Raw genomic sequence first — 11,565 nt, 5'->3', positions numbered from 1 at the left:
TGTTTATAAGCATATGTTATCACATTAGAAGGAACAACCTGGCTATAGTAAATAGTTGATGCTCAAATCTCAACCGAAGTCGCCCGTAGAGACATGACGAAAGTTGGCAATGGCTACATTTTATGTCAGGATTGGGGTCCTATTGATCAGGGATATCGACGCTCTGAACTCCGCAATGTGTCGCGTCTCGACTGTGTTGTGGACGTCACGATCTATGTCAGTCATAATATCTACTTAGTTTATACCATGCCATCTAAATGTAGATATGATAAAATAACCAATATAATCAGTTTATTAAACAAAACAGCTATGAAAACATTTTTTTTTTTAAATAAATGTCGTCTGCCCCTGTGGCATGCGGACCTCAAAGATTCCATCATAAGGTATCGCTCTTTGCACGTGACTTTATATTACTTCCGCATCACTATATTACCCGTAAAAAATCGGAATATACACAATCACAGTTTGGTGATTGGTCAACCAAATGTTACATTTGCAGTATGACAATGACATATACTGTTTACAGGCATGTGAGTGAAATATTAAACTATAAATCAGTCACAAAATACATTTTAAACACTAATATTTACAAACTGGACACTATGTATCATGCAGTTTTTACATAATCATACAACATTCATTTCCAATGCCTTTCTGGCACAACAACTAAATATGAGGACACAATGTACATCTACCTAGAAGTGTATTTGCCTTTGTTTACCAATACTGCATAATGGTATTCACGCATTCAGTAATTTCTCATAAAGTCAAACGAAATCATGTAAACGATAAATAATTTGGCCGTGATGAAAAAGGCATTGAATCATTTCGTGTATGCTACTAGCACGTTTATCACATTTTAAGCTCGGTCAGTTTTGTAGATGGCGACAGGCAATTGATACAACTGTTATTACACCATGATACAACTGTTATTACACCATGATACAACTGTTATTACACCATGATACAACTGTTATTACACCATGATACAACTGTTATTACACCATGATACAATTGTATATGAACAATCAGACGACAACAACCCTTCCTGCTTCCTGCACAGCAAAATACGTCCGGCATACAATCTAACCTGTTTTCACACACACCCACGTACACACACACCTCCAACAATCCCCCTACCTCTACAATGTCCCTACCCCACCTACCCAACCCGTACCACATCTTCTTCCATTGCCCCATTCTCCCGCTGTAAAAACTGTCCATATGGTCAAGTTCTTGGTTCCAATTTGAAGTAGTTGTCCGACCCTACTTCATTAGAAAGTTCTTGGCCTTCAAAATTGACGACTGGCTCGGTACTTTCGGGAAGTTTTTCCAGCAAGAAGTACTGACCATCACCAGATGTTTCAGAATCAAGGTTTGTATTGCAATCAACTTCCTTGTTACATTCCGGTGTTGGTGAGACTGACGGTGTCACGTGACGACCCTGTTCTAATGTCGCGGCTGCATCGTCTGCATTAACGGACTTTCCGGTTATATTGGACATTACGTCGTATGTGTTTAATCGTGGATCATTCAGGTCAACTAATCTGGGATCTAAAACGGAGTATGTGTTTTCAGATTCCACAAGTTCCTTCTGGTGCAGCTTGTCATAAGTAATATCGTTGACCGGATTGTCGGGTATGACTTCATTGGGTGGTGCACTCGGAATAGCTCTTTCGTTTACGTCTGTAGCAGGATGATTGGAAGGGACTCTGGGTTCTTCATCCAAAACCATCTGTAAGAGGTCAGAGAATTACACACGATTAAAACCGTTTATAAACAGAAAAAAACATATTGACATCGGACACATAGGTGGTTATCTGATATGATATGATAGTCAGTATATTGTTTTTATCTGTAACGCCAATTGACACCCCCCCCCCCCCCCCCCCCCCCCCCCCCGACCCCCGAATCATAACAGAAAGAGGAAGAGGAATAGTGCCGCGGATGAAATTTTGTTTATGACCTAGACTGTTCCCGATTCCTGTGTATGCCATCAAAACTTGTGATAAAACAAAATCAGCTGGTCATTACCGTGGTGTGGTCTATCTCTGAGTACATATGGTAGGTAGACTTATTCCCGTGGGTCTCCTCTGTAGCTGGTCGACTTTGACACCACCTCCGCCAGGCCAGAAAGAACGCTAGGAGGATGATTATAAAAAAGACAAGTCCTGCCACCGACGCCAAGACAGTGATTATCGCCATGTTGGAACTGTTTGGTGAGGACGGGGTCAACGTCGGTTCTATAACATAAAATGGATACATTCAGTTATATTATCATATGTTCAACGGCCCATAAACACTTAAAATAACATAAGGGTGAGAAGGTCAAGGAATGGTGATTAACGTTGATATTAAATAACACCAAACAAACGAAGTATCTTAAGCTGCAATCTGATTAGATTCAGCTGTTACATGGCTATGTTTAATACGTGTACATCGCCTTTCGCCACTATGAATTTGCAAAAATGTATATACAAAATGTTTAAAATCGGTAAAATTAAAGGTTAAAATCAGTTAGTTGAAGCAGAGACGTGTTATACACGTGTCTGGTTGAAGTGATAATGCCGCTTTCGTGACACGATCTTCTTTTTCTTTACCGTGTATTCCCGTATGTCCAGGAACTCAGCACAATATAATGTATAGATTGAGGCAAGATTGTAAAGTAAATACGTATTCTTGTGAAAAGTTTTTAAAAAACATACATGTACTTACGTACATGTCATTTCCTTGTAAAGTTATCTAATAAGAATAGAAATAGAAAAAAAAGAAATTGATAAAATTATTGGATGACTACACTTCCCCTGTAATTTTTGGATTTAGTAACCTTCCGCCATGTTCGTCTCAAATTAGCTTACGATCTGGTATCCATTATACAGTGACAGTGGGAATGTTAGCTTGTGACTTTTTGTACATATCGAGTCAGCCTATGTTCCGGTGTATGCTTGTTAACATGTATTTATATTTCCCGTCAACAGTATAACAACTGTTCTAATCAATCCGCAACTCGCAGCAGATCAATGCTCAAATCGTAGCCCTGGTCTACGGTCTAAATCCACAGCCGGGGAGTCTCGGTATCTTTTACTATTCAATAGCAAATCCCCCAAAAGGTGGGTGGCAAACAAAAAATAATCTATCAAAACAAGCAAAAAATGAAGAAACAAACAAAAACACATCTCAAACGTCTGGTAATCAAAGATAAAGAACAAAATTCACTCAAAAGCACAACACATACGTCTGGAAATCAGAGATGAATAAAAAAAAAATCACTCAAAAACACAACACAAACGTCTGGAAATCAGAGATGAATAAAAAAAAAACTCTCAAAAACACAACACAAACGTCTGGAAATCAAAGATGAATAAAAAAAAAATCAATCAAAACACAACACAAACGTCTGGAAATCAAAGATTACATACATGTAGGTCACCTCTACGCTTCCAAACCTCGAGGATCAAGGTCACATTAGAAAAATAGGTCAGATCCAGCCAGCGCATCATGGTGTATGTATTAATCACTACCATACTGGTGTTATTGTGTAAGTTAATGTATAGAACAATGTATGTCTGACTGATATGTCCCACAATCATCCAACAGGAGCCACATCACCGGCTTAAATATTATAAGAAACCCAAGCTGGTAAAAATCTTGAGCCATGACCTAATTATCTTGGCCATTTTAAAATGATTTCCCGTGTTAAATTCCTGTCAAGTTTGCTTTATTATATCATAACAAAATTCAAATGTTGCTAAGCTAGAAAATATCAAATTTGATCATGACTTCTCACATCTAGCTTGATTCCGAAAAAAAGTTTCTTCATAATATCACCACAGCAGACAAGTTAGTCAATTTGAAACTTCCCTGATGACCTTGACATTTGGTTAGAAATCTTGTAGTTCGACTTTGGTAAGGTTTACTTCACAAGGTCATACACGATGTTTCCCAGTTAAAAAAACAACTACTGATTGTATATTTACATGAACTTTTTCCGTATAATACTGATTGTATATTTACACGGTACTATTTTTCGTACACTACTGAACTGTATATTTACACAGCATTATTTTCCGTATAATGCTGATTGTATATTTACATGAACTTTTTCCATATAATACTGATGGTATATTTACACGTACTATTTTTCGTATAATACTGATTATATATTTACACGGCACTAGTCTCCCTATAATACTGATTGTATATTTACACAGTAATATTTTTTCTGAGAATGTTACATGTATATTCATACGGTAAAGTTTTCCGTATTGAACGTTTAGATTGAATAGTTAATACACCACCTACCTGAACCATCATTGAACGTTTAGATTGAATAGTTAATACACCACCTACCTGAACCATCATTGAACGTTTAGATTGAATAGTTAATACACCACCTACCTGAACCATCATTGAACGTTTAGATTGAATAGTGAATACACCACCTACCTGAACCATCATTGAACGACGTTATCTCCCTTGTCGTGAACATGGACGACTAGTGAAGGGTACTGTCCATATCTGTATCACCACATAAGTATCTACGACGACACAATACCATTGATTCCTGATAAATGTCTCTCCACAAAAATCGATTGGCATTATTGTGCTTTAAGTTGCATGGCTTGGGGACAAGACACTCTACCACTAGATTTACCGAGGAGGCTGTGATTGGTCAAGTCTGACACAGGCACATCTCCACGGAACCAAACACAAACAAACCAGTGACAGTTGTACTGAGTAGTGGTTGGTGACTAGAACGGGTTGACGGCCTAGACAACGACAAGGCTGACACTGAAGGAGGATATAGTGTGTACTAGGTAGGATTCAGAAACCAATATAAACGACAATAGCACACGGTGTAGCGACAAAACATGCAACAAAATAACTCGTTACGGCAACAAGGACATCAAACAAAAGAAAATCGACCAAACATATAATGACACTGATACCTTGAGAGACAAAACTTAACGACAGAAACATGCGACAAAAGACAAGGTCATAACGATAGAAACATTCGACAAAAGACAGAATCAATACGATAGAAACATGCGACAAAAGACAGGATCATAACGATAGAAACATAAGATAAAAGACAGAATCATAACGACAGAAACATATGGCAAAAGACAAGATCATAACGATAGAAACATGCGACAAAAGACAAAAGAAAACGACAGAAACATGCGACAAAAGACAGAATCATAACGACAGAATCATAAGACAAAAGATAATATCATAACGATAGAAACATGCGACAAAAGACAATATCATAACGACAATAACAAAAGACAAAACCAAAACGACAGAATCACGCAATCAAAGACATAAACAAAAAATGTGTATAATGACCATAACTTACCTGAGGTCTCTACACTGTGTATAGTGACCCTAACTTACCTGACGTCTCTACACTGTGTATAGTGACCCTAACTTACCTGACGTCTCTACACTGTGTATAGTGACCCTAACTTACCTGACGTCTCTACACTGTGTACAGTGATCCTAACTTACCTGACGTCTCTACACTGTGTATAGCGACCATGACCTACCTGATGTTTGTATTGGTCGTATTGTTGTAGTTGCCATTGTCAATCCCACATCTGTTGTCATCCGTCTGCCAGTAGTACTCCCCCTACCATTGTTTCTCGCGGATTTGATGGCGGCGGTGGTGCTGGCGGAGGATTGAATGGTGGTAGTGGTGGGTGAGGAAGGCGGGGAGGAGGACTTGGGAGTAGTTTTTTTTCTGGATGATGGCCGGGTATTTGGTTGTTTTGTGGGTTTTTTATCACCGCTTTCTTTCTCATTATCAGTGTTTTCTGAATCTGTCAAAGTTTAAACGAAAAGATAAAAGAAATAATAGACATTGAACATTGAAGCCGGTTCTGAATGAGACTTCCTGGAGAAATGCAAAAACATCATGATCAACACTAACAGTTTCACGTCAACAACCAGGATAGGAGGGTGATATTTATTGAAAAACATGGAAGCGGACATTATGTGTCGCCAATATCACGTCTGTGGTATGTTGTATCAATTATGGTCTGAATTTCCTAAATTATCAATGGCTAAAACATACTGACAGTTGATAGATACCAGTAATGCAATTCCAACCTTTAGCAAGTAAGTTATATATATAAATCAAGGACCTTTGATTCGGTTATTATGTTGTTATACCAACCTCGTAGATCATTATCCTCATCAAAGGTCCATTATTGATAAACATTTGATAAGAATCACGATATATGTGGTCAGTATAATGTTATGTGTGGTCAGTATCACGTTATGTGTGGTCAGTATCACGTTATGTGTGGTCACTATCACGTAACGTGTGGTCAGTATCACGTTATGTGTGGTCAGTATCACGGTACATGGGGTCAGTATCATGTTATGTGTGGTCAGTATCACGGTACATGGGGTCAGTATCACGTTATGTGTGGTCAGTATCATGTTATGTGTGGTCAGTATCATGTTATGTGTGGTTAGTATCACGTTACATGTGGTCAGTATCACGGTACATGTGGTCAGTATCACGTTATGTGTGGTCAGTATCACGTTATGTGTGGTTAGTATCACGTTACATGTGGTCAGTTTCAGGTTACGTGTGGTCAGTATCACGGTACATGTGGTCAGTATCACGTTATGTGTGGTCAGTATCATGTTATGTGTGGTCAGTATCACGTTATGTGTGGTCTGTATCACGTTACGTGTGGTCAGTATCACGGTACATGTGGTCACTATCACGTTACGTGCGGTCAGTATCACGTTACGTGTGGTCAGTATCACGTTACGTGTGGTCAGTATCATGTTACATGTGGTCAGTATCATGTTACGTGTGGTCAGTATCATGTTACGTGTGGTCAGTATCATGATACGTGTGGTCAGTATCACGTTACGTGTGGTCCGTATCACGGTACGTGTGGTCACTATCACGTACCGTGTGGTCAGTATCACGTTACGTGTGGTCAGTATCATGTTACGTGTGGTCAGCATCACGTTATGTGTGGTCAGTATCATGTTATGTGTGGTCAGTATCACGTTATGTGTGGTCAGTATCATGTTATGTGTGGTCAGTATCATGTTATGTGTGGTCAGTATCACGTTATGTGTGGTCAGTATCATGTTATGTGTGGTCAGTATCATGTTATGTGTGGTCAGTATCATGTTATGTGTGGTCAGTATCACGTTACGTGTGGTCAGTGCTATTCAGATTACATCTTCATAGTTTGGGTAGACTGTTTCAGAATTCACCATTATGCTGGTCAGTGCGGTCTGTGGAGTGACCTTTATAAACACTATAACTTGAGAGAAAGCAACACCCGTTGTGGCGACTGACCTTTATTTGGTGTAGAGGATCGTTTGCGCTGCTTTCTTCCTCCGTCGTTTTCTTTACTTCTGGAGCGTGATCCTGTCAAGAAAAGAAAATTACAGCTTCAGACTTAAATTAATTTCTTTAGAGAAACCAGTTCAAAAAAATGTGTCTTCTTTAAATGTTGAGATCGTTAATTTTCACATGTGTATAATTGTATCAGTCTGTTCGTTATTGTCGCTAGGGTCCCTCCCATACATACTTTCGTCCTGCGAGTCTCTCATCTCTGGTCACTTAGAGATAATATAGCCGTTTGTGCCTGGTACTCTAAAGCGGACGTATGTGGTGAGTAGATGAATCAGTCTGCCTCATTCCTATGACGGTATGATGACGTGACATGACCGTAGTGGTTTACTTCCTTTTGTGTCAATGAATATACATGTAAACATAGTACAGACTGGAGATTAACTGTAAAATTCCACTTACACAATAAATTTGGCAACATAGACTATAGTATTTGAAAAACACCCCTTACTATCATAGGCATATATACCATAGCTTATCAATGTTAATTATAACATTTATAACGAGAGTTGTCACCAATACATTTGTATTAATCATGTGGTCAGTTATAAATAGACACATGGACTGTCAATATTCACACACCGACGATCCCAGACCATTGACGCAGACAATAGCGTCTATAATTACCATGTATATAATTACCACCTGTCTATATCTACTACCTGTCTATAACTACCATCTGTCTATAACTACCACCTGTCTATAACTACGACCTGTCTATATCTACCACCTGTCTTAACGCATAAGGTATATTTTGAACTATTGCACGGCTAAAATGACTATTGCAAGGTCACGTGTGAACTATTGAACACTTACGACGTTTCGGAATTTGGTCACGTGCGAAGTATTGAACACCTGTGAGGTTTCGGAATTTAGTTTTACCATTTTCAGCGTCTAAGTCACTCAGATGTCAACCCTGGCAGACGAAAGTCATGGCGATTTCTAGGCCTGCATGGTAGTCGAGATGTAATAAAACAAGTATATCATGGGTGTTTATGTAATAGTCCAGAATATTTTACCATCGGTACTAGTAATCGACCGATGTTCTATTGCACTCGGCCTTCGGCCTCGTGTTAATAGAACAACGGTCGAATACCAGTACCTTGTGTACGGCGGCCATCTTGAATTTTGAGGATGGAATTATTCTTGCTATTTCTTGAAAAGTACTGGAAGGATATTCCTCAAACTTCATGTATAGGTTCCCCTTGGTCCTTAGTTCTGCCATTTGAATTTAGATTTTTGATCAGAAAAACAAAATGGTCGACAGAACAGACGGCCATCTTGAATTTTGAGAATTGAAGTTTGGTATTGCTATTTCCTGCAAAGTACTGGAAGTATATTCCTCAAACTTCATTTACAGGTTCTCCTTGGTCCTTAGAAATTAACAACAGGCGGCCATCTTGAATTTTGATAATTGAAATTTGTTATTACTTTCTTGAAAATTACTGGAGAGATATTTCTCAAACTTCTTGTGTAAGTTCCCTTTGTTTTGTAGTTGTGCCAAATAGATTTACTTTTTGATTAGAAAATCAAAATGGCCGACAGACAGCCATCTTGTATTTTGATAATTGAAATTTGTTATCGCTATTTCTTGAAAAGTACTGGAGGAATGTTTGTCAAACTTCACATATAGGTTCCACTTGTTCATGTTATCATATTAGTAAGAGGTAAGAAAGAAAGAAAAGAAAAGTAAAGAGAAGATCAGTCTGACATATAGAACCCAATAAAGTTCATTCAATGGTGGTCGCCAGGATCCCTGTGGGATCTCTTGTATCAATAACTCGTATAGATGTGCTATTTACTATGGCTGGTAGGTCTTCATAAACACGTTTACATATATTGCCAACCAAGTGAGAATAAAGTGATAAGAAACATAACGAACGTAAATGAAACCTACAGGTATCATGAGGCAGGAAGTATTTTTTGTATCGGCGCGTGTCGGGGAATAGAATGTCACCGACTAAATACTGTAAAATATCTGTACATTTATGTATTAGACATCTAAATGTAGACGGGGACAAAAACAGGTATTCACCCGCCTAACTTTCCAACAATTGAGTAATGTCCTGACCCCGGATGTCCACTTCCGCGGTGACAGGAAGCATACCACATGTGTCATGTGCTCATAATTGATACACAGAGCTTCAATAATAGTGGTACATATACTTATACATGTACATACAGTAACCAATAATATATATATATCATACAGTAACCAATACTATATATATCATACAGTAACCAATAATATATATATATCATACAGTAACCAATACTATATATATATCATACAGTAACCAATAATATATATATCATACAGTAACCAATACTATATATATATCATACAGTAACCAATACTATATATATCATACAGTAACCAATACTATATATATATCATACAGTAACCAATACTGTATATATATATATATCATACAGTAACCAATACTATATATATATATATCATACAGTAACCAATACTATATATATCATACAGTAACCAATACTATATATATATCATACAGTAACCAATACTATGTAAATATCATACAGTAACCAATACTATATATATATCATACAGTAACCAATACTATATATATATATATATCATACAGTAACCAATACTATATATATATCATACAGTAACCAATAATATATATATATCATACAGTAACCAATACTATATATATATCATACAGTAACCAATACTATATATATATATATCAATCAGTAACCAATACTCTATATATCATACAGTAACCAATACTATATATATATCATACAGTAACCAATACTATATATATATATATCATACAGTAACCAATACTATATATATATTTCATACAGTAACCAATACTATATATATATCATACAGTAACCAATAATATATATATATCAATCAGTAACCAATACTTTATCATACAGTAACAATACTATATATATACAGTGTTAAATGTTATAATGTTATACAGTATCCAGCATTACAGTATTAGCTGATCAGATACGATACATTATACCGAGTATTAAACTGTAAAATACAGCACTTCATTGTCAATGATTCTAGGGACCTGAAGAGCCGAAACTCAAAGTGGAAATAAAGAGGTGTTGAAATTTAGCGAGGGAGGCGTATTGATCTTTTTTCGTCTCTTTTATATTTTTGTTACATTGGATATTTTTGTTACATTGGATATTTTTGGTACATTGGATATTTTTAGTACATTGGATATTTTTAGTATAAAGGATATTTTTGTTACATTGGATATTTTTGGTGTATATTGGATATTTTTGTTATATTGGATATTTTAGGTATATTGGATATTTTAGGTATATTGGATATTTTTTCATAGATAGGATATTTTGGTGTATATTGGATATGTTTGGTATATTGGATATTTTTGGAATAAAGGATTTTTTTGTTATATTGGATATTTCGGTGTATATCGGATATTTTTGGTACATTGGATATTTTTGGTATAAAAGATATTTTTGTTATATTGGATATTTTGGTGTATATCGGATATTTTTGGTACATTGGATGTTTTTGGTACATTGGATGTTTTTGTTATATTGGATATTTTAGGTATATTGGATATTTTTGGTGTATATGGGATATTTTTGGTATAAAGGATATTTTTGTTATATTGGATATTTCGGTGTATATCGGATATTTTTGGTACATTGGATATTTTTGGTATAAAAGCTATTTTTGTTATATTGGATATTTCGGTGTATATCGGATATTTTTGGTACATTGGATATTTTTGGTATAAAAGATATTTTTGTTATATTGGATATTTTAGGTATATTGGATATTTTTGGTGTATATTGGATATTTTTGGTATAAAGGATATTTTTGTTATATTGGATATTTTGGGGTATATTGGATATTTTTGGTATATTAGATATTTTAGGTATAATGGAATTTTTTGTATATTGGATATTTTTGGTACATTGGATATTTTTGGCATAATGGATATTATTATCATATTGGATATGTTTGGTGTATATTGGATATTTTTGGTATATTGGATATTTTTGGTATATTGGATATTTTAAAAAGAATTAGTGCCCCTATTCACACAAATATAAACACGAAGGCCACCGAAACAAAACGTAGCGTACAATTTGTACATTAACTTATTCAAGGTTTTAGTTTGAAATATATATATATTCAAAAC

The 11,565-nt window shown here is 36.0% G+C and overlaps 1 protein-coding gene across 1 annotated transcript; it reads right to left on the bottom strand.

Moving 5' to 3' along the window:
* Positions 1-276: 276 nt before the first annotated feature.
* LOC117331575 (cell wall protein RTB1-like) lies at positions 277-7,687 on the bottom strand. The gene is made up of 5 exons (XM_033890379.1): positions 7,569-7,687; positions 7,334-7,405; positions 5,550-5,822; positions 2,035-2,243; positions 277-1,735 (listed from the first exon to the last, which is right to left on the bottom strand). Exons 1-5 carry the CDS (start codon positions 7,588-7,590, stop codon positions 1,229-1,231), a joined length of 1,083 nt encoding a protein of 360 aa, XP_033746270.1. The 5' UTR covers positions 7,591-7,687; the 3' UTR covers positions 277-1,228.
* Between the last annotated feature and the right edge of the window lie 3,878 nt (positions 7,688-11,565).

This window comes from Pecten maximus, chromosome 7 (genome assembly GCF_902652985.1).
Source record: "Pecten maximus chromosome 7, xPecMax1.1, whole genome shotgun sequence".
NCBI lineage: Eukaryota > Metazoa > Mollusca > Bivalvia > Pectinida > Pectinidae > Pecten > Pecten maximus.
This window is presented reverse-complemented; position numbering and strand designations above follow the sequence as displayed.

Excerpts from the sequence above, each read along its gene's own strand:
- LOC117331575 (XM_033890379.1), bottom strand. The coding sequence starts at position 7,590 with ATGAGAGACTCGCAGGACGAAA. Across the intron at positions 7,406-7,568 it reads GAGAGACTCGCAGGACGAAA|GATCACGCTCCAGAAGTAAA; the intron begins GTATGTATGGGA and ends TTTTCTTGACAG. Across the intron at positions 5,823-7,333 it reads ATCCTCTACACCAAATAAAG|ATTCAGAAAACACTGATAAT; the intron begins GTCAGTCGCCAC and ends AAACTTTGACAG.